The sequence below is a fragment of the Pongo pygmaeus genome, chromosome Y (assembly GCF_028885625.2).
Source record: "Pongo pygmaeus isolate AG05252 chromosome Y, NHGRI_mPonPyg2-v2.0_pri, whole genome shotgun sequence".
Taxonomy (NCBI): Eukaryota; Metazoa; Chordata; class Mammalia; order Primates; family Hominidae; genus Pongo; species Pongo pygmaeus.
This window is the reverse complement of record NC_072397.2, coordinates 11,225,679-11,249,987: the sequence shown is the minus strand read 5'-3', so window position 1 is coordinate 11,249,987 and position 24,309 is coordinate 11,225,679. Positions and strand designations below refer to the sequence as shown.

The 24,309-nt window shown below is 39.9% G+C and overlaps 1 protein-coding gene across 2 annotated transcripts; it reads right to left on the bottom strand.

The window, feature by feature from the left end:
* Nucleotides 1-3,729: 3,729 nt before the first annotated feature.
* On the bottom strand, nt 3,730-17,682 carry LOC129025821 (RNA-binding motif protein, Y chromosome, family 1 member F/J-like). 2 transcript variants are annotated; one of them, XM_054473386.1, is made up of 12 exons: nt 17,479-17,682; nt 15,561-15,673; nt 14,995-15,098; nt 11,767-11,944; nt 9,696-9,848; nt 7,582-7,696; nt 6,514-6,624; nt 5,959-6,069; nt 5,411-5,521; nt 4,908-5,018; nt 4,733-4,821; nt 3,730-4,322 (listed from the first exon to the last, which is right to left on the bottom strand). In XM_054473386.1, the coding sequence occupies exons 2-12, from the start codon at nt 15,667-15,669 to the stop codon at nt 4,021-4,023; spliced, it is 1,494 nt and encodes a 497-aa protein (XP_054329361.1). In that variant the 5' UTR covers nt 15,670-15,673; nt 17,479-17,682; the 3' UTR covers nt 3,730-4,020. The 2 variants fall into 2 exon arrangements, with proteins under 2 accessions (XP_054329361.1, XP_054329362.1); XM_054473387.1 differs by lacking the exon at nt 6,514-6,624 and having other exon boundaries at nt 3,732-4,322.
* Between the last annotated feature and the right edge of the window lie 6,627 nt (nt 17,683-24,309).

The window sequence follows — 24,309 nt, the reverse complement described above, 5'->3', positions numbered from 1 at the left end:
ACCACTGCATCACGAAGTCTAACACCCTGACAACACTATGCCGAAGGGACATCCAATGGAGAGACTCAAAGAAATAGAAAAAGATGTCTGAAGATCTCAGCAGTCCAGCCCCTGCTATTTGAGTCACGCTAGCCACGGCACCTCATGGCATGAAAAGACAACTGCCAATGTCCCCATCCTTGGCCATCACTAGATTGCATCCTCCTGAGTGCCTCTGAACCACAATCATTTGGCTGAGAGACGGTGGGAGATTGCGGAGACTGAGAGTAAATTATAATTATTGTATTAAGCCGCTAAGTTTTAGATAATTCTGAAAAGCACTTTAGACCCCTAGAAAAACTGAGTTGTCTACTGATTTAATGGCAGAGAGCTGTAAAGGCCAACATCATGAATGCTAATACCCTGGAAAAGTCAAATCATCAAGACTCTTCTAAGCACAACAGATCTTTAATGCCCCTTTGCTATGGCTGGAGAATAATCTAACACGTATCTGATAGAGTTCTTTGAAAGCCTCTGTTCACATCTCTCGGCCGGATATGGGTCAACTCCGGTCTGGTTTAATTCTAGGCAACTGCAGCAGCTCACCTTTCATTTTACGTTGTGGCCTACACTGATTTTTTGATCACTGACTGCGTCTTTGTCTGTGTGTGTATGTTTTGTGTGTTACCATATTTTATCTGAGGAGGCTAAATAATAGTACCATGGTTGTTTTGTAAACATAAAACATTCCAGGAAGTCAATATTGCTTATCAACTGAGCCTTAAAACAGATATGAAATTAGACATGGCAAGATGCCATGTCTAGTATCATACCAAAGCTAGCCAAGCTTGGTGGCCTATGGATGTTATCGCAGCTACTTGGAAGGCTGATGCAGGAGAATCCATTGAACCCTGGCGATGGAGTTTGCAGTAAAGTGAGATCACACCACTGTGCTCCAGCCTGGGCACCAGAGCGAGACTCTGCCTCAGAAATAAAAAGAGAATAAAATAATAAAATAGGAGAGATCACTGAAGAGAGAAATGCATAAAACTGGGTGGGCATTGGGGCACATGCCTGGATCCCAGCATTTTGAGAGGCTGAGGTGGGTGGATCACTACAGGACAGGAGTTCAAGACCAGCCTGAGCAAATATTGTGAAACCTGGTCTCTACTGAAAATACAAAAAAAAAAAAAAAAAAAATTGCCAGCATTGGTGTCACATGATTGCAGTGGCAGCTGCTTAGGAGGGTGTGACTGGGACAATTGCTGGAATCCGGGATAGGGAGGGAGCAGTGAGCTGAGATCATGCCATTGCACTCCAGCCTAGGTGACAGAGCAGGATTCTGTCTTAAAAAAAAAAAAAAAATCAATGAGAGAAAAACATATAGAGAAAAAAGAAAGAAAGACAGGAAAGAAGAAAGGAAGGGACGGAGGGAGGGAGGGAGGGAATCAAACTTTGTACCTAAAAGTTGTAAATACTTTTGGCATACATGGGATATTTTGATACAAGTAATGTGTACTGGTAAGGGAGGGATCAAAGAGGGGATGTGGGTGGGTTAAATTATAGTTGCATAGAAGGAATAAGATCTCGTGTTCAGTGACACAGGATGACTACCCTTAATAACGATTTATTGTACATCTCAAAATAATTAAAAGAGCAAAGGTGGAATGTCGCTCATACCAAGAAAAGATATGCCAGACTCAGTGAGGTGGAATGTCGCTCATACCAAGAAAAGATATGCCAGACTCAGGGGCTCACGGCTATAATCACAACACTTTGGGAAGCCAGGGAAGGAGCATCATTTAAGCCTGGGAGTTTGAGAGCAGCCTGAACAATATATCCAAAGCATTGTCCCTACCACACACACACAAAAGACACAAAAGCTGGGCATGGTGGTTGGTGTGTGTCTGTAATTCCAGCTACTTGGGAGGCTGAAATGGAAGTCTGGCACATTTGAACCCAGGGGTTCAAGGCTGCAGTGAGCTACGATGGTGCCACTGCAGTCTAGGCTGGACAACAGAGTGAGACCCTGTCTCTAAGAAAGAGAAAAAGAATTGATAAGTGCTTGAACTGGGATACCTTATTTATTATTTATATATTTGTTGATTTATATAATTATTTTTGTGTTGGAGTCGCGCTCTGTCACCCAGGCTAGACTGCATGGTGCAATATCAGCTCCCTGCAGCCTCAGGCTCCCAAGTTCAAACAATTCTCCTGCCTCAGCCTCCCAATTAACTGTAACATACTACAGGCATGCACCACCATGCCCAGCTAAATTTTGTATTTTTGGTAGAGATGAGATTTCACGGTGTTGGCCAGCCTGGTCTTCAACTCCTGTCCTAAAGTGATCTGCAAGCCTTGGCCTCCCCGAGTGTTACAATTAAAGACCTGAGCCATCACACCTGGACAGTAAGATACACAAGACTAGGGAGATTTATCTTTCCACTTCCTCCTCACAATGCTACAGCTGAATGAAAACACAACTTCATAACATAAACAACTCACTTGAAAATCAAAGTTGATAACTTCTCCCTTTAAAATTATTTGTACCCTTACCTTATAAAAATTGATGATATTGTCAAAATTTTTCAAGAAAATACTTCCTCCTTGCAGATTAGTCTGTCAATTGTAAGAATTATGGACTGTAAAACTTCTGGAACTTGATGTATTTCATTTATTTACTTTGTATAATCAGGAAAATTAATTGAGTTAGTTATTTAGGTCAAATATTTTTAACATTCAATGATTTCTTAAAACTTTAAGCAATCATGTCTGAAACTTTATGCTGTTGTTTATGTTTTATACACTTCACTTTCCCCAAAGTATGAGCTTTAAAGTGTTTCCATTCATATTATCAACTAATTCTGATAGGCTGAGAGTGGTGGCTCATGCCTGTAATCTTAGCACTTTGGGAGTCTGAGGAGGGTGGATCAGAATTTTAAGAACAGTCTGGCAAGCAAGGTGAAATGCTGTCTGCACTAAAAATGCAAAAAATTAGCCCAGCTGTGCTGCACACATATCTAATACCAGTTACTCAGGATGCTGAGGCAGGAGAATAGCTTGGACCCAGAAGGCAGAGGTTGCAATAAGCCAAGACAGAGCCACTGCACCCCAGCTTGGGCGACAAAGCTACACTCCATCTCAAAAAAAAATTGATAATATCCCAACCATTCTAGATTATTCCTATTTGTAAGAACGTATTACTAAACCATTACTTACAACATCCATTGTCAAAATATTCAAGAAAAAATTAACCTGAGTACCTCACAAGACAAAACACTTACTTTCCACTATTTAAACTACGAACATTTAAATTCATTAGGCTATGCACCTGAGAAACTTAGCTGGTTCATTTCTGATTTAGGTAAAAAAATAGTTTTCATTACCATTATCCTCCTTCAGTCACAGAATGCTTCACATAGAATGTTCCGGATCTCTTAAACTTTATTATCAACCACATCTAATTATTTCCTTTGACCTGTACTATTCCACTAAAAAATAAACATTTCATGGTGAGGCAGACAGTTTTGCAGTCTTTCTGAAGACTTCTCAAACATTTTAACCTTGTTAGTTTTTAAAGAGAAACAGCCTAATTAGAAAACTTGAGCAGCTTGAAAGGGAGACATAACCTATGCCTAATTTTGTATCTATGTTCAAAGAAACAAAGGAAAACGTACAACAAACTACAAAATTTACTCTCCTATTGAATTTGCTTTAAGCATGTACGGCTAACCAATAACACCAGGCATTTTGCAGTACATGTAATTTTATTGTGAAAATTTTAAGGTAGACATTACATCTAAACACTTTTCAAATAGCATCAACAAGTATGAAATTACTTTGAAAAAAATTACTTTTCCTTTGAATACCTCAAAATATGCATGAATACCTCAAAAATGCATGGAGGAAGTTAGTATCTACCTCTCTTCACAAAATATGTTTCTTTTAGTAATACGCAGGTAACGATGCAGAAACAACATTTCAATTTTTGATTTGCAAACAAGGTTTGGTATGCAATAACTATTATTTTGAACACTTGCTTTAATATCTGCTTCGGTCTCCTTTTTCAGATCGACTTTCCCCACCATCTACTGTAGATGCCACATAACTTGAGCTACCATATGCTTCACGAGGAGCAGGGAGCACCCTACCCAGAGAAGGCGGATTCCTTTGGTCTTGTCTGCAAACATGCTCACGATCACAATAATAAAAATCACCACAGCTCCTTGAGTAACTCTCCAGACTTCTGCCACATCTATCTCCTGTATTATTATAATCATGGCAGGTGCTTCCACCATAAGATATCCAAGGCCCTCGTGCAGGTGGTGCACCATGAGAGGTCCCTGCAGGGTTGATAAAATAATATGTGGGACTACATTTAAACATTTTTACTGCTATCATTAAAGCATGAATTAGTTAAAGTACTATTTGGAAATATCTGCTTTCCTCTGCCTTTGTTGACAGGATATTAATCAAGCCTTCAATAGTCAGAAGTTTTCATTTAAAAGAAGTGTAAGAGTAGTATTTTGAAGCTTAACAAACTTAATTCTAAAGTAAATGTTGACTCACGGTTTCTCAACGTGAACTGAAGTTCTCACCTTCATATCACTCCCTATGCTTTATACTGTTAAGAATACTCAATATTTAAACATGTTGCATACGTCCTTTATAATTTCCTTAGGATTTCATTAAAATAACAATCTGGTCTATTAAATAAAATTCTGTAATTTACAAATCCATCCTGGACCCTTACCATATCTCTGAAATGCATCTCTATAAGAACTTCCACTTAGATGTTCAGAATGATCTCTACCACGGGCCTCGCCGTAGCCATCACGATAACTAAATTGAAAAAAAAAAAGGCTTTTTAATGTCAGAATGAACAGTTTAAGAAATCTATTTGATAAATCCAGATAACATTATAGTACCTATATCCTCTAGAGGAATATTCATCCCAACTAGAATGAGCATAATCACAGTATGCATAGTCTCTAGGTGGGGGAGCATAATCCCTGGTTTCTCGGGAACTTGGATGATTTCTGTGTGCAGAAATATAAGCAACAAATTTTAAATCTTCAACTTCTACTATCCAAAACATAACTAAATTATAACTTAAACACAATTAAATTGCCAAACATCTAAATAAAATGCTCAAATAAAATGCCCAAATTGCCCAAATGCCCAAAATGCCCAAATGCCCAAAAAGCACATGAAACAGATACTCATAATCAGTGATTCAGAAAATGCATTTCAAATCCAAAAGGAGCTTCCACACTTCACACACACACACACTGGAAGAGCAATAAATTTTAAAAAGCAGGAAACAGCAAGTGTTTGAGAGGATGTAGATAAATTGGAGCCCCGATACAATGTTACTTGGAATGAACAGTTTAAGAAACCTATTTGACAAATCCGGAAAAAGTTACAGTACCTATATCCTCTAGAGGAATGTTCATCCCGACTCGAATGACCATAATCACGGTATGCATAGCCTCTAGATGGTGGAGCATAATCCCTAGTTTCTCGGGAACTTGGATGATTTCTGTGTGCATAAGTTAAAGCAACAAATTTTAAATTTTCAACTTCTAGTATCCAATATATGACTAAATTACAACTTAAACAAAATTAAAAGGCCAAACATCTAAATAGATATTTCTCTCAATAAAATAGGCAAATGCCCAAAAAGCACATGGGACCATATACTCATATTCAGTGATTCAGAAAATGCATTTCTTTTTTTTATTATACTTTAAGTTCTAGGGTACATGTGCATGATGAGTTAACGGGTGCAGAAAATGCATTTCAAATCCAAAATGAGATATCATCTTTCACACACACACTGGAATGTCAATAAATTTTAAAAAGCAGGAAATAACAAGTGTTTGAGAGGATGCAGATAAATCGGAGACCCGATACAATGTTAGTCAGAATGAACAACTTAAGAAATCTATTTGACAAATCCAGAAAATGTTACAGTACCTATATCCTCTAGAGGAATGTTCATCCGGACTAGAATGACCATAATCACGGTATGCATAGCCTCTAGATGGTGAAGCATAATCCCTAGTTTCTCGGGAACTTGGATAATTTCTGTGTGCATAAGTTAAAGCAACAAATTTTAAATTTTCAACCTCTAGTATCCAATATATGACTAAATTACAACTTAAACAAAATTACAAGGCCAAACATCTAAACAGATATTTCTCCAAATAAAATAGGCAAATGCCCAAAAAGCACATGGGACAGACACTAATATTCAGTGATTCAGAAAATGCATTTCTTTTTTTTTTTTTCATTATACTTTAAGTTCTCAGATACATGTGCATGATGAGTTAATGGGTGCAGAAAATGCATTTCAAATCCAAAATGAGATATCATCTTTCACACACACACACTGGAATGTCAATAAATTTTAAAAAGCAGGAAGCAGCAAGTGTTTGAGAGGATGTAGATAAATTGGAGCCGTGATACAACGTTACTTGGAATGAACAATTTAAGAAATCTATTTGAAAAATCCAGAAAATGTTACAGTACCTATATCCTCTAGAGGAATGTTCGTCCCGACTAGAATGAGCATAATCACGGTATGCATAGCCTCTAGATGGTGGAGCATAAACCCTAATTTCTCGAGAACCTGGATGATTTCTGTGTGCATAAGTTTAAGGAACAAATTTTAAATTTCCAACTTCTAGTATCCAATATATGACTAAATTACAACTTAAAGAAAATTAAAAGGCCAAACATCTAAATAGATGTTTCTCCAAATGAAATAGGCAAATGCCCAAAAAGCACATGAGACAGATACTCATATTCAGTGATTCAGAAAATGCATTTCTTTTTTTTTAGTCTACTTTGAGTCCTAGGGTACTTGTGTATGATGAGTTAATGGGTGCAGAAAATGCATTTTCAAATCCAAAATGCGATATCATATTTCACACACACACTGGAATGGCAATAAATTTTAAAAAGCAGGAAATAACAAGTGTTTGAGCGGATGTAGATAAATTGGAATGCTGATACAATGCCAGTTGGAATGGAAAATGATGCAGCTACTACGGAGAAATGTGGTTGTTCCTCAAGAAAACAAACATAATTATCACAGGACCAAGCAATTCCACTCATATACACCCAGAATTGAATAAGTGTACTCAAACACATATTGGTGAGTAGAAATACTGGAGTGGAAACAACCCAGATAAAATAATGGGTTAACAGCTTGTGGAAGGAGTGAAGTGCTATGATGTAAATGAACCCTCAGGACATCATGCAAAAGGAAAGGAGACAAATACAAAAAGCCATGTAGTGTTTCAGCACATTAACATTAAATACCCACAACAGGTAAGTTCAGAGGCAGAACACAGATTGGTGTTTACTAGCAGCTGAGGAAAGGGAGAAAATGGAAGGGACTGCTTAACTGGTAGTTGGAGTTTTAATTTGGAGTGATGAAAATGTTTTGGAACTTGATGGAGGTAGTCGTTGCATGACACAAAATGTATTAAACACCACTTAACTGTTTATGTTATAATATTTAATTTTGTTATGTGAATTTCATCACCACAACAACAAGAAAAAAGCAACTGTGTTTTTAAATTTTTCCTTTACCTATCCTTAGTTGCATAACCATCATCTCTTGGTGACATATGATCATTTCTCCATGAAGAGACTGTCACTCTGCACGGAGGAACTCCATAATTCTCTCTTCTTCGTGATACAGGACCTTTAACATTAAAATTATGGAACATTATCTAAAGAACACCAAATCTGAAACACTATTTTCTCTTCTCTCAAACAACTTCTTAAAATTATTGCTTCTATGACTCCATTCTTTGCTTCCTAAATTACTAGACAGTCATGACACTGTGAATATTTCTTATGGCTTTGGATAATCCCATGGCTCCCACAAGGCCAGTTCTTCTAATGAAGCTGAAGCCAACATTAATTCTTAGGTAAAAGTTCAATTGTAATGGTTAATAACTACTTAGTTATTATTTTCCTCTTTCATATGAATTACTGATGACTACGAATGACACAGGGAAAACATGTAAAACCATCAAACTCTTCACTGGTTTTAAAGTTTACATACATTGTCCTTTCTCAGCCGAAGAAGGTGAATTTCCCAGTATCACTCATTCCATCTCACACACACATAAATACAGCTTACCTTTGAACGACTATATGCTAAATGTTTACATAAAAGTTCTTTATCTCTAACTGGTTGCCTCTATCTTAAATGTTGACAAATTAAAATGTACTAGTGAAGATTTTCTAACGATGGCCAAGATTTGCTTTTACTGCAATGAGCAATGCTATGAAAGGGGTCATTCATTACAACATTGTTGCTATTTCAAAATAGAAAAGTTTCTCCTTTAATATACTCTGCAGTTCCTATTACTTAGAGGTCAGTGTTTCACATATGATACATTCACTGGCTAATTTTCCAATGGAAACGTGTTGGCTTCGGTATCCTGAAGCCAATAAATAGCTACCTTCACCGATACTCTACATACGAAATGTAAAATTGAAAATGGTAATTTTTAATTTCCTCCACATTAGGAAGGAGGACTAAGAAAGAATTTTAATTTGTTCTGCTTAAACTTCCGTGCTAAGAACTTTTATTTATTCTCGTTTTCTTCTGTTGAGTCTGCAGTCTTACAATTCTCCTTCTCAAAAATATCACTTCTATTCAACCCTATTGCTCACCTCATGTTGCTTAGTTCTAAATTCTCTCCTCAAATAATTTCAAATCTTACACTAAGGATCTTGTGTTAATGTTTAAACCTCCAGGTACAATCTCAATTATTGATTTACATACACCTATATTTCACAACTCTGCATTTCTTTGATATCCACTTAATTGAAGAATTTTGGACTCTTACATGTCTAACTTTCAAGCCTTAAATTTATTTTTAAGTAATATTTAAGCTCATGACTCCCTGTCTGCTAAATACTCTTGTAGTTCTTTTGAATCTTCATATAAGAAGTGAGCGCGTCTTGCACATACACATTACTGAGGTCTCAGAAGCTGGATGGCCAGGTTCAGCAGCTCACACTGTGAGTGAGTGTGGAAGGCTGAGGCAGCTGGATCGCTTGAGCCCTGGGCTTTAACATCAGTTTTGACAATGTAGTCAGATCCTCTCTCTACAAAAACATAGGGAAAAAAATGTAGCTAGGTGTGGTGGTGCATGCCTGTAGTTGCAGAAACTCGGGAGGCTGAAACAGAATTGCTTGAGCCCAGGAATCTGAGGCTGTAGTAAGCCATCATCTCACCAGTGCACTCTCACCTGGTAAGAGCAAGACTCCAACCCAACAAAGTTACTGAACAAGCAATTTTTAGAATGGGACACCAGGGGACCACTACCAGGGGACCTAGGAAATGGAAGAATTAATTAGATGAAGAAGCCTACTATCAAAGAATACCGCTAGGAACTTTTAGAAAAATTAAGGGGAATTTTCTAGCAAATACAGGATTAACAAGAATGTTGGCCTCACTCTAATCACTTCTTTGATCTTCAATGAGAAGCTCAAGTATTTCTTCAACATAAAATCTGAAATGTACCTAGTGAGATAGAAACTGTAATCAAAGCTATCAATCAGTAATTATGCTCATGTATGTGTCGCTTCTCTTTTGTTCAATGAACTTAAAGCTAAGCATTCAGGTAAAATGGCTCATTTTTAGTCATACAAAAACTACAGTCTTTCTGTCAGGTAGCCTTTACCTCGGTTTCCCATCCAACTATTGCTTCTTGCCACAGCAGAAGGAGCAGATTTTTTAGGAGGAGGACTTCCACTTCTTGAAGAGGGACCTCTTTTCACTGGAATGAGTCCCCTAGAATAACTCATCTTGAGATCAGGGGTGTATCCACCATCATCTGTATTTCAAACAAAATCTTTTCAGTTAACTAACATCACTGTTTCTTAAATGCCTAAGTTTTAGTTGTTTACAAATATTTTCTACATTTTATAACAAATTCACATTTGTCTAAACTAATAACATTAACATTCCTATATGATATTAGTACACTTTAAGCAATAAAAGTCCATTTAGAAAATCTAGAAAGAAACTCAAGTATCGTTATATAGTGGTATGAGAGAGAGATGTGGGAAAATGGGGCGTGAACAGGGGGCAGAAATCTATCACTAAAATATCTAAATATAATATGCATAAAATATTAAAAGAAAAATGGTAAATGATTGTTTATATCATTCTGTAATGAGGAAAAATTTTCAAAGCATATCATGAAGATAAACTAAATGGCATCCAAAGAAACTCAAATATTTCCAATACCAAGAAGTGACATATCAGGAAAATACATTGTCTCTAAAATTTGTTAACACAACATAGAATTCTTAAAATTCCCTTATGAGACTAATTTTCAGATTAGACTATGCTGAATTTTAATAGTCTTTAAGAATTGCATATTAAGTAATATAAAAATATTTTTATATATCTATAAAAATGTAGATATATGCCAATTGCCAGGTGGTGTTACAGGTTAGAATATATATATACATTCTCGTACGTGGCAGAGTATAATTGAACCTCACCCTCAAGATCAGTGGAGACAAAACAGCCATGAAGCTATGCATCTTAAAATGGAGCAAACACTGCAATTTCAACTTCAAAAAACATCTCCAATTAATTACACGTCTGGTTATTAAAACTCCAAGTTAATTGTTAAGAGTTTTGAAGGTTGCTTAATAGATGATACAAGTTAACCAATAGGTTTATTTATTTATTTATTTATTTATTGAGATGGACTCTTGCCCTATCACGCAGGCTGGAGTGCAATGGCATAAGCTTGGCTCACTGCAGCTTTTGCCTCCCAGGTTCCTGTGATTCTCCTGACTTACCCTCCCGAGTAGCTGGGATTACGGGGGCACGCCACCACGCCGGGCTAATTTTTTTGTATCTTTAGGAGAGACAGGGTTTCACCATGCTGGCCAGGCTGGTCTGGAACTCCTGACCTCGTTGGTCCACCTGCCCTGTACTCCGCAGGTGCTGAGGTCACAGGCGTGAACCACCTCGCACAGCCCAGCCAACAGTTTTTCTTTTTTTTTTAAATATGTGGTTTGTTTTTCTTTTATATGTAAAAATGGACCCCTCATTTCTATTAAGTAAATCACTCATAAATATCATTTTCAGTGACTCATCCCCCAGCAAAGAAAGATACATACATATCTGTGAAGCAGTGGTTTTTACACCTTTCCAGAGTCACAGACTCTTTTCAGAAATTAAAGTTCTACATTTCTTAAATTGAAAATGCTTTATGGCAGGCCAATGCAATGTAGAAACTCTCCTTATCAAAATTACAAAGCAATAGATTTGCATAGATGTTTGCACGTGTATACACAAGAAAACAAATATTGCAAAAGCAATCTTAAGTACTGAGTTACTTTTTCCTGTTGGAAAGTTTTAAATATTACATCCTACTTTGACAAGACAACTGATACGAAGTTCTGGGCCCCAAAGTAGAAAACTCTAAAGTAGAATCAATATAAATGAGTTCTGCAGAAAACCGGTTCAGTACAGGCAATCAGCATTCATAAACACAACTCAGTTTGAATTGTGTGTTACTTCAATGCAAACTTATTACAATTTTAAAACAAATTTTAGATATTAGTTCAATCATTCTTATACACACCTTTAGTACTTAGAAATAATTTTGCTTATTATCAATAAGTTAATTTTCTGTTCATAAAGGAAATTAAAAAATTGAGAAATTTCAATGTCTTCAAACTTATTTTCTTTCAGTCCTACGGTTCCATCTTTATATTTTAAAACATTACCCAAGTGTCCTTCAGGTGAGGGAAGCCACCCTCTTGTTCCTCCACTACTTCCTCTTGCAGATCTCAGACTTCCTGAAAGTCTTCTGTTTCTTGAGGAAGCTGGTGGTCTCCGCCTACCACCACTTCGAAAAGATGGTTTCTTGGCTTGTTCTACTTTTATTGCTTTTCCATCCAAAGACTACAAGTATTAAGGGTACTATCAATAACATTGGCACATTTAACGTAAGCACATTTTACAAACATTTTTACATCAACCGTAGTTCAATTCGTGGTATTTTCTCCCAAAAGGAAACTTTTTTTTCTCCTAAAATGAACACATCTTTTGCAATGCCAAATTTGAGATATTTACTGAGCACATGTCTTCCATTAAGGGATCAAACACAAATCTATTATTCATATTCCTTGAAAACTCCTCCATTATTTAAAAAAAACCTCAAATATAAAAAAAAGATTGACCCATCACACATGCTATGGAAGAATGTGGCACATCTGTTTTTTACAATATAGAGTCCACTTCATCTTTGTATTCACGTCGCTGATTTAAAAGTTTCACTGTCCCAAAGAAACTTGTGTCATTTTAAAAAAATGAGCTTACTTTTTTCAGAGTGATTAGTTACCTTAGTCATTGTAAGTTGTTTCTGGTTTGATTTGCTAATACTTACATAAAATGTCCACATATGATTTACAATTCTACATTTACTCTAAAAATGTTTCTGTAAATGTGATCCTTGTTTGATCACATTAAGTTTTCTTGCCTTACTCATTTCTTATGTTGCCTTAGCTGTGCCCCTAAAAAACGACTCTTAATTTAGTACTTCATGTAATTTCTCAGAAATGCTTAAATATCCTAATTAATTTCACAGTAACATTTTTCACTGTAATCTTTTCTATAGGTCACAGCAATTTTTCAAAACAGTTCAGCTAATAACGCGTTTTAAAAATTACATGGCTTTTGTTATTTGGGGGAAAGACTTAAATCCCTGACAAGACCTCTTGCAGCTACATCGCCAGTTGTTCCTACCTTGAAACTTCTTTTGTTATTTCTGGGCTCAAAATATTTTCCCCAGATTTGCCCATGGCTGCTTCCTTCCCAGTGTTCTGAAGTCAGCCAAAATTCCTCAACTGTTAATTCCCCTTGAAAACTCTAAGAACCTCCTTTACTGGCCATCTTAACATTTATGTGCATACAACATTCATATTTATTTTAACACAATAAAATATGTGAGATGAAGTAATTTAGAAATAACACTGGCCAGGCGTGGTGGCTCACACCTGTAATCCCAACACTGTGGGAGGCCGAGGCGTGCGGATCATGAGGTGAAGAGATAGAGCCCATCCTGGCCAACAGGGTGAAATCCCATCCCTACTCAAAGTACAAAAATTAGCTAGGTGTGGTGGCGCTCCTCTGTAGCCCCTAGAACTGGGAGGCTGAGGCAGGAGAATCGCTTGAACCCGGGAGGCGGAGGTTGCAGTGAGCCAAGATGGCCCCACTGCAATCCAGCCTAGGGACACAGCGAGTAGTCTCCATCTTAAAAAACAAACAAACGAACAAAAACTTTACACAAATTATCTGCTCTTTTGCTTGAAAACTAGAGGGAAAAAAGAAATTATCATAGATTACTATATATAAGTCAAAATTATCTCCATACCTACCACAAAGCCATGAACCAAAAGCAACTCTCGGTTTCTACCACAGCTTAAAATACTAATTTATAAGAGTGAATAAAAATGTACTTTCTGCTATGTGCCAGCAAGTGTGCTAGATGTAACAGAAATAAAAGCAAATAGTAAGACTTAAATATGCACTATATACAATTTCACAATCAATAGATTAATATATAGTACAGTGAGTACAAAACACCTACAATATGCAATGAGGAAGAAAATATGAAATCTAAGTTGTTTTTGAAGCATAAATTTTTTGTATGAGACATACACGGGGAAGGATAATTCTCAAGAAGTCCAAAAAAGCATTTTGGGGATAGTGTAAAGACTAACAGGAGCTAAACACCGATTGGGATAATGCTATTTATTTATTTTTTTTATTTTTTATTGTTTTGAGATGGATTCTTGCTCTGTCACCAGGCTGGAGTGCATCGGCGTGATCTCGGCTCACTGCAACCTCTGCCTCCTGGGTTCAACCGATTCCCCTGCCTCAGCCTACTGAGTAGCTGGGACTATAGGCACACACAACCATACCTGGCTCATTTTTTTGTGTGTTTTAGTAGAGACAGGGTTTCACCATGTTGGCCATTGTGGTTTCGTTCTCCTGACCTTGTGATCTGCCTGCCTCGGCCACCCAAAGTGCTGGGATTACATGCATGAGCCACCATGCCCGGCATGATTGGGATAATGTTATAAAGCAAAAAAGCACTAAAGGGCACAGAACGGAATAATCTTGGGTACAATGTAAAGGAATTCAATAATTAATATAATTACATAAAAGTTTAAATCTTTAATAAACACACAATCCCTAGATTTAAGATTCAACCGGACAAGAGACCATCGGTTGGATCAAAGCAAGTCCTCAAACACACTGGGGAAATGAGTAATTAGGTATTCGTGTTACATAAATCACTCTGGTGACAGGAAAGAAATGTCCTTAGGAGAAAAAGCAAGCATGGGGCAAAAATGCCAGTTACTTCTTCTGCTATCTGACTTCAGTGTTCTCATATTATTTTCTATTTTCAACTACTTAACATTTCCTTCAATGTAAAGGTCTTATTTAAATATGCTTTCTCAAGAATATATTTCATAAAATAAATTTGAAAATATGAAAATATAATTTATTTTCACAAAATATATTCTTCAAGACGGAAAGAATCTTTCCTTCTTGTGAGTCTGTCTAGATGTCTATCCACAGTTTGTCTATGCTCTAAAAGTATTTCCATGAATTGGAAGTACTTCAATTAGCAGCATTTAATAAATATTGACTTATTACTTTCATTTACATGAGGGTCCCTTATAAGTTTTAAAGCTCTTCAAAACCTTTTAAAATCTATTTGCACTCATATCGAAATACCAACATAGAAAAAGGTTACCATATATTAATTTATATAATGTTAATTCCAATACCCTTCCAACTACACTTGCACGTATACAGCACAAAAAAGAGGATGGCTTCATATGTCATTCTACTATCTTCAAAAGTTTAGTAATATTAAAAAGACCTAGAAATATTGTTAATTGAAGAACAGAGTTAGAATATTACTGATAAGGGACTCTTACCTTTCCATTCATATCTTTGGCAGCATTCTTAGCATCTGCAGGGTTCTCAAAAGTAATAAATGCAAAGCCTCTGGATTTGCTGGTTCGATCCTTTATCAAAAGAACTAAAATATATGAAAACATTTTACATTCATATATAAATATATGGACTCATCAAGGTACTAAACATCTAAAAGTTACATCAAACTAAAAAATAGTTGCATTTCACATCACTATCATGCTTCTTAATACTAAGTCACCCCTAGAGTCAGTCCATTTTATTGCAGTCTGTTTCTGAACTCCACAAAACATTTACTTTTCCTCATTTTCCTTTCTAAGTAGTAGGTTACCCCTTCCATAGAACCTTAACCTAGTACTATGAGAATTTTCAAAATATCAAACAGATACTACAAAATAAGAGTTTAAAACTGATAAGGCATTTTAATGTAGGTATACAATGAACTTCGAAAAAAATATATTTTTTCAAAACATATATATATATAACATACATATTTTAAAGATACATATCGAAATATACATATCAAAATACACACACACACACACACACACACGGTTTTAAGAGTTACCTTCTGATATGGGACCATGCTTCCCAAATACTGATTTAAGCATCTTCTCATTGGTTTCTCTATTGAGGCCACCAATGAAGAGCTTGCCAGGATGATCTGCTTCTACCATTGTGCTGTAAATGGTAAAAAAATTATCTATATTTAGATATAAATAAGCTAAAACGATAAAATTTTATTACATACTGTGCTGAAAATCCAAGTAAAATTCCCTTCCCGAGGCTGACATCCTTTTAGTATTTCTTACTTTAAATATGTAAAATTTATAACACTCAGAGCACAGGGGCACTAACTTCATGGACAAATGCTGCATTTTAGTATGCAACTGACAAAATCTCATTTCTGAAAATTAGATAAGAAAAGCTATCGTAATTTTCCTACGTTGCAATATGAAGAATGCCCCCATTTAAATAATTTTATTTCAAAACTATCTATTTATGAGGTACAGTGTGATGTTTTGCATATTTTCTTTTTTCAGATGTATGTCTCCTGTTGCCAAAGTGCACTGCTCACTGCAGCCTCCTCCACCCAGCCTCAACTGATCTTCCTACATCTCAGCTTCCCAAGTAGCTAATACTACAGGGGCTTTCTACCACAGCTGGGCATTTTTTGTATTTTTAAAAATAGACAAGGGTTTCCCCATAATGCCCAAGCAAGTCTCTAAATCTTGGGCTCAAGTGTTCTGCCGGCTTGGGACTACCAAACTGATGGGATTTCAACGGTGAATCACCACACTCAGCATGATATTTGGATAAAAGATTAAATCAAGCTACTTAAAATGTTCTAGGGGGAGATTATTTTAAATCTTTTACAATCTTTTAGTGATTTGAAATATACAACAGGTCAAAGATCCTCAAACCCTAGCCTTCAACCCGTACCTATCTGTGGCCTGAATGTGATGCCTGAGGATGACATGTAATACCTGTCTGTGGAGAATGTAACGCCTGAGGATGACCTGAGGTGGTACAGTTTTATCCGCAAACCATCCTCCCTACTCCCTCGCTGCCCCTCCCTGTCCCCGTGGCTGTCCCACTGCCCCACCTGTCCTCTGTCACATTGCTCCTACCCGAAGACCCGCTCACCACGTGCCCCTCGAGGACCTGCCGCCAGCCCCCACTCCGAAACGTGTCCACCTGGCCGCCTTCTTCCCCTGCGCAACCCTTCTCTGAGGAATAATTGTCTTCCACTAAACCAGTCCCTGATGCGAAAACAGCAATAAAGGAGTCCATTATGTTACCCAGGCTGGTCTCAAACTCCTGACCTCAAGCCATCCTCCGACCTCCACTTCCCAAAATGCTAGGATTACAGGAGTAAGTCAGTGTGCCAGGTTAATAGAATAACTTAAGCGCATCTATTTTGTTCCCGTTTTAGGCTATCTAACTCCATTTATCTCGATTTCACTCACTTATTCGGTTTAAATTATTTACGGTGCCAAAGATACATGAAACATGTTTCAAATACTGTCACACAACGAAGGAGACAATTACAGGCTTTACAGAGGCAAACTTAAACTGAGATTATTTATGGCCCCGTATTTCTGCATACACTAAACTAATACAATTTATGTCAAAATTTGATAATTTCTTTCAAGCAAATCAGACACGTGACATGTGCTAACTAAAAGTGTAACTTTTAACAGCAGTGGTTAAGTCTATTGCCTGTATTTTGAATTACGACCACATTCACAGAGAAAACCCGCTTTAATAAAAAGTGCACATGAAAACAATGGCGCCTTAGCACCATCTCCCACAACTAGTCGGACATATTAGGCAGTTAAAGGTAGAATCGTCAAGAAAAATCAATGAGTTTAACGAAAATGAGTTGCTTAATAGCAGTAAGGAGTTCTCTCCCCACTGTCTCCTCCCATAATTCAACACCCACACATAGCAAACCCATCCCTTTTATAGACAAAATCCCAAACCTTTGCTTTCTATTCTTGCCGAGAGACCAAGCTGTCCAGAGAAACAGAAAATACCAGCGCTTTTTAGTAGGACAAAGAGCCTGAGGTTCGCCTGGCCCTCAGGTCGTATGTATCCGGCTTCGGATCACCACACGGACAACTGCAGGAAAGACTCCTGGAGCTACCCTGAGAGGGAAGAACGCCAGAAGCCGTGCCCGGAAATCCCGCCTACCTCCAGAGGCCAATCATTGCGAAGGCGGTGGGCGTCGGCCAATTATAGCGAAGGCTGTGGGCGTCTCCTGAGTCGCCCCGCCCTTGGCTGGCCTGCAGCTCCATCCTCTCGCGGTAACTCTTCTGAGACTCTGTTTGTGCCTCGTGCCGGGCGGCGGTGGATTAAGGCACACGCGAACTGTGAGCCCTTTGGAATTGTGGGCATGGAAGACCTACACCCTAACTGGCATCCTGAGTATAGCAAGACATTAATTAACCCACAAGGAACACATGAAACATCTCACTTCATTAGGCAGGCTAGGCTGATGGTACTGAAAATTGCACATCCAGAGGGGAGAGAGAGGGACCAGCGCTGCCCGCTGGGGCGAGGGCAGCGCGGTGGCTTGGGGGGATTGGGGCAGGGCGGGTGCGTGGGACTAAAGTCGACTGGTACGTTGCTGAGGTGGAACTTCTCGTCTGCACCAGAAGCTGAAGCCCTGCAAGGATTCTCAGGTGTACGCAAATACTTACTCCGAGTTCCATGGTTCCTCCCTGAGGATGCTGTACTCACAGGGGCATTCCAAAGGACTTCTCATCCTGTGCCCTGGGCACACGGGAGGCCAACCGCCATGGTCTCCAATCCAGTGATCTGCCTTGTGTGCACTGCCTTGCTGGCGCAGAGGCTCTCACAAGTACAGCGGTGGCCGTGGTGCCTGCTAGCGGGGCTCTGGAAGCCAGGGCCTTGGCCTCCGACTCCAGGGCTACTGTGCGCAGCTAACCCTGCTGGGTATCTGAGCCCCATTGTGAGTGTGGCGGGCTAAGGGCCCTGTGGGGCTCCCCAGGAGCCCTGTTGCACATAGGTGTGGGACGTGGTTCTCAGCAGAGCAAGGCCCGCAGGCCTCTCCGGGAGTTGCCCCCAGAGTCGAGGGGTGCCGGGGGCGTGGGGTGGGCGGCACAGGCTTTGCTCTGTGGGAGCCTCAAGGAGGGCACCATGTTAAGGCTGGAGGCTGTGCAGGAGAGGACGGCCTGTGCACAGAGCAGGGAGGCAACCCTGGGGGAAGAGGCATGCCAGTGGGGGATGACATCATTGCAGAGATGGAGGTGGTGGCCAATGAGGAGGCCAATGTGGAGCCACAGTAGGAGGACCCGCAGGCACAGCCTGGCCCTGGCCCCAGTACTCCCCGGCCAGCAACAGACTCGCTGGACGTCCTTCACTTGGAGCTGGGCTACGTGAATGTCCCAGGCCGCAGGGCATCCCCGGCTTCTGGGCCAGAGCCATATCCTTGCAGCTGCCAATTTGGGATGGCTGGCAGCAGAGGATGGGCGCCGAGCTCCCGGGAGCGGGGTTGGGGGAAACAAGGTGGTAGGTACCGGGGGTCAGCCAGGATTCAGGGCATGGGGGACAAGGAGGGGAATCGAGAACAGGCTCATGCAGATAGGAGGGCAGCTTAATTGCTTGTGCCCTGAGGGCATGTAGTAGGGACAGGAAGCCAAGCACAGCACTCACGAGGGAGAAGAGCAGCGCCAAGGACCCTTCGTAACAGCAGAAAGTTGAAGGATACGTTTCACTGGGAAAGTCCCTGGAGGAAGGGGAGTGTGCATGCCCATGCCAGCCATGGAACTTGCCTGCTCCCCGTGCCTGTGTCCAGCAAGCTTACCCCAGAAACACGAGTTGCTCAAGACGGTTTCACTGTGCACGGGGCTGCTGTCCCATGCAAGGCAGGCACTATCTCCCCAGACACAATGTCTTCCCTCTGCCAGCGCTGCACCCAAAGATGTTTAGGCCCTGAGCAAATATAACCTCCCTTGAAACCGCTCGAGCTCCATGGGGAGAGCCAGGCACAGCCCTGCAGCTACTTCTACCCACAGCGGTTCCCTGGGGTGGACACGTGCACCCCTCAGGGAGACCAGGAGAAGGAGAGACCGCACACCCAGACAGCAGCAGAGGCTGTCCAGCACCCAGCACACGAGGGCCTCCTGCAACTCAGAAACCCTGAGCAAGCAGCCGCCTCACACCACAACACCCGGCCCCCAACCCCCTGCCCACTTCTTCAGTGCCAGCCCCTGGTCAGAGCAGGTTGTCTGGGCCTGCCTCCACCCGCCACCGAGACCACCACAGCTGTGATGGTGCCCTCCACGCCAGACAGAGACAGAGGACCTGGAAGGGAAGGTGCCCTGCCCCACACTCTCCGTGCTCTTGCAAAGTTGCCGGGTGTTTCCTTGCACGCCCACCCAATCATCTGGTGGCTCCTTGACCAGAGGCAGATTGTGTGGCACACCCAGATGTTGGCCAGGATCACAAATGATGATGAAGTCCTGCTAAGCTACCTGATGGATTTGCAGGTCAGGCTAAGGAGCCTGAGTCTGCGGGAGGGGTCTGGTGTCTGGGTCAGGCTGAGGTACCTCTGGGACCCGGGGGTGTCTCAGTGAGAGAGTTGGGAAGCAGAAACGCATGCTTCACCCCAGCTAACAGGTCACCTCACCCAAGCTACATGAAATGGTCCTTTGAGTACGTCCTCTTTCTCCTTCTTGGCCAGGTAAGGGGAGGAACTCAACTGTCCCGGGTACCAGTGGCAGGATGAAGTTTTGCTGTTATCACAATCTTTACTTCCACAATGAAGTGATCATTCAGGATTATTGCTTTGGCATCCTTGGTAAGGAGTGCCTCCCAGCATGGTAGGGGAGCTGGTGTATGGGAGGTTAGGTCTGGCATGAACCTTCCTGACTCCTCTCTCTCCAGGATACAGGGTGTCTCATTCCACTGCAGTCTAGTGGTTGTGGGATCATGAAGGTCAAGCCTCCAGCTGCAGGCAGTACACCTCCTACCTGAGCTTCCGCAACTGGTTGCTGACCATGACTGCCCAGGTTCTGACAGGATTGCTGAGGCTGGCACTGACGTACGGCATCATGGGAAAGGATCTTGCTGCTCATTCCCTGGCCTCTGGGGAATTGGCTTTGAGCCATGACCTGAACTAACCTGTACCCACTTCTGCAGTCCCCCAGATCAACAGCCAGAGCCTGTAGCTCAATCCCCTGCAGTACTTCCCAAGGGAGGGAGGCCATTAGTGAACAGAGAGGAGGCCAGGTGAGCAGTCTAGGGCTGGGGACTGAGAGGCCTTTGATTCCTGGAGTTGTGCCCCACATGGAGAATCCAAGCCTCAGGGAGGTGAGTGCAGTGAGCAATCCCAGGCCATCCATGGGCTGGCGGAGAAATGGCCATCAAAGAACTGTAACACCCACATTTTAGGATTGGGGCACCTTAAGCCGCCTAAGAGGAATAAGTGTCTAAGGTCAGTGGGTGAGAAGCAAGGCTCAAGAGTTTGCTGTCTCATCATCCCTCACCAGCTGAGGCCTGAGGCCTCGAGCTCCTAGATGGTTTTCTAAATGTTTCAGAATTGTCATTTTCGTAATAATCACTTAGCATACTTGTGAGAATTACGTTCTCCAGGTCCCATTTCAGATGATTGAACCAGGATTTTGAAGGAAAATAGCTAGAAGTATCTTGATATATATTTTATGACCCACAAAATTATTTGGAGATGTTTGTGAAACTCTGGTCTGACACATAAGGAACGTAAAACAGCAACGACAAAGAAACAAACAAACAAAAAATGAACTGAAAAAAAACCACACACAAACAAAGAACATCAAGCCAGGAGTCAGGAATGAATACCTTATCTTTTCCTTATCTTTTCCTAACTCCAGCCTTCTCAAGTCGTATGTCCCTATATTCATTTTCATTCTTGGTAAATACTACTCCAACTATCTAGCACTTCACAGTGGTAATTAACCTGTTAGTTTGCAATTTAGCAAAATATATGAAACCTATTTCTGAACATTTTCTTTAGGAACATGTTTCTAGCTATATACCATGTGTCAATTAATGCTATTTATGGTTATAAAATAGCAGTATTTAACAAAAATATTTGACCACTGTGGCAAAATTACTTTCTGTAAATGCTCCACTGCTACTAAGTTTACAATTCGGAGACTGTACTGACATTTTGAATTTCATATATTTAAAGAAGATTGGAAAGTGTCTTCATATGTCATTGTCTTTAATGATAAGAGTTAATACTTGTATTAACTTCCAAATTTTCCTGTGTTAAAGCAGGTATGCAGGTATTGGATGACAGGCAGGCCACTGAAGCATAACTGTGGTTAAAATTGTAAAAGTTTTGGCAAAATTGCACGTAACAACATCTCCACAGAAAATTTAGATTTTGGCTCAGCTAAGAGATGTTGAAGAAAATGACGTTTTTTAATTCTTAATGATTCCCCAGCTGGTTCTTAAAGGGAGATAGCACAATATTGTGGAAAGAGGTAGTTTTGTAATCTGAAATTAGACTTTAAGAGAAGTTAATTATTTTGAGACCCAAATTTCAGATGTAAGAAATGCGGTCTAAAATATCTAGGACCTGTGTGTGCAGTTGTAAGGATCGTATTATAACAATTGATTCTATTTGCCTTGTACTTATCTGTAAAAAAAGACATCATTTAATTGTGTTACTTAATATAGCTTTGTGTGGGCATTTTTAAGGAACATTTATCTCGTGATAAATAAAATAGTAATACTGGCAGATAATAGTACTTACTCCAACATTGACATTTGCAGAGCTCCAGGTGTTCTGTAAAGAAACTGACATGAATTGAAAAAAAAGTGGATGATTGAAGATTACTTAGTGGCCACTCTTTATTTACTAAGACTATGTAATTCTCCTAGAGGACACACAACCTGTGAAGAGTTGGATGTGAATTATGGAGACTCATTGAGAAAAGGCTGCCTCAAGGATCATCCTCTACATTTCTAGCTTGAAATACAGGGTATTTTTTGCTGTGAATTTCTGAAATAGTGGAATACTGTAGGAGGATACATGTTTGGAGGATGAAATGAAGGTCTGGTTTTGGTATGCGGAGATGTAAGGCGTGCAGTTGGATTTCCCAAGTCTGAAGGTCAGAATAAATATCTGGCCTGAAGTTGGGAATTTGTTAGTGCTCAGCATAGGGGAGTTTTAGCCTTGAGAAAACCCCAGAGTATCCATGACTGAGATCTCAACAACTTCAACACCTGTAGATTTAGTAAAGATGCCAACAAAATACACACGAAGTTCATATTAAAACTAATGGGAAAAGACAAACTACTTAGCAAGAGTTATTCAAGCAACTAGCATTTAGCTAGCTATTAGCTAGCAAATTTAGGAAAAAATAAAATGTGTAAAGAATCTTTGATCAGGTTTCCAACTATACAAAATAAAAACCACTCACATGTTAGAAGTCAATATACTAAATTAAATTATTGTAATGGTACTATTTAATGGTAATAGACAAAAATGAAAATTATTCTGAATTAAATAGACAATATATTTTCTATCATTGTCTTTTCTTCTCAATTGTGTGTTGTTTTAATTCACTAAGCAATGACGCCTCTTAATCCCATTACTTTTTATTTAACACTGCATTTGTTTTTCATATGTGCAATATTACACTGCCCAATACATAAGAAATGCAGAAGTTGGGCTGTTATATCAGAAACACCTTTGCTTTTCAGATTTGGGCTTCTGGAATGTGGTTAATTTAAGTATTTTCATCAGGCCTTGATTCTTCAGATTTCGGTAATCACTTCTCCAAAATAAACAATGTCTGACCATGATGACTACAATAAAATTAAAATTATGCTGGCTTTTAAGATAATTATGTAAATTTCATGCTTTTTTTGTGGTGGTGGGACGGTGGAGACAAAGTTTTGCTCCTGTGGCCCAGGCTGGAGTGCATTTGTGCGATCTTGGCTCACTGCAACCTCTGCCTCCTGGCTTCAACCAATTCTCCTGCCTCAGTCTCCCGAGTAGCTGGGATTACAGGCACCTGCCACCATGCCTAGCTAATTTTTCAATATTTATTAGAGATGGGGTTTCACCATGTTGACCACGTTGGTCTTGAACTTCTGACAGCTGGTAATCCACCAGCCTTGGCCTCCCAAAATGTGGGGATTACAGGTGTGAGCCACCCTGCCTGGCCTTCAAATTATGTTTTCATACCCACTCACTCACACAATTTTTTGTAACTATCTGTATGTTCTCGTCAGGTGGGGGAAAAACAGAATCAGAGTTCTTGAAGAATTTATGAAGAGAGAATGGCAATACTACGCAAGGTTTTAACCTATTCATAATACTGTATTTAGTGAATAAAAACATTACCTTTAAAATCCTACTAAAGTATTGAGTAAATAAATAAAATATATTATTTCAATAACTCTAAAATACGTGTCCATAAAGAAAATAGAGAGAGGGTTCAAAAACATAAACACATAAGTGAGGCTGGGCATGGCAGCCTGTGCCTGTAGGCCCAGCATTTTGGCAGGCCAATGTGGGTGGATCACTTGAGGTCAGGAGTTGGAGACCAGCCTGGCAAATATGGTGAAACCCAGTCTTGACTAAAAATACAAAAATTAGCGGGACATGGTGGCATGCACCTGTAATCCCAGCTCCTCAGGAAGCCGAGGCAGGGGAATCGCTTGAAGCTAGCAGGCGGAGGTGGAGGTTGAGGTGAGCCAAGATCCTGCCACTTCACTCCAGCCTGGGTGACAGAGCAAGACTCCTTCTCAAAACACACACACACGTACACACACACGCACACACACACATA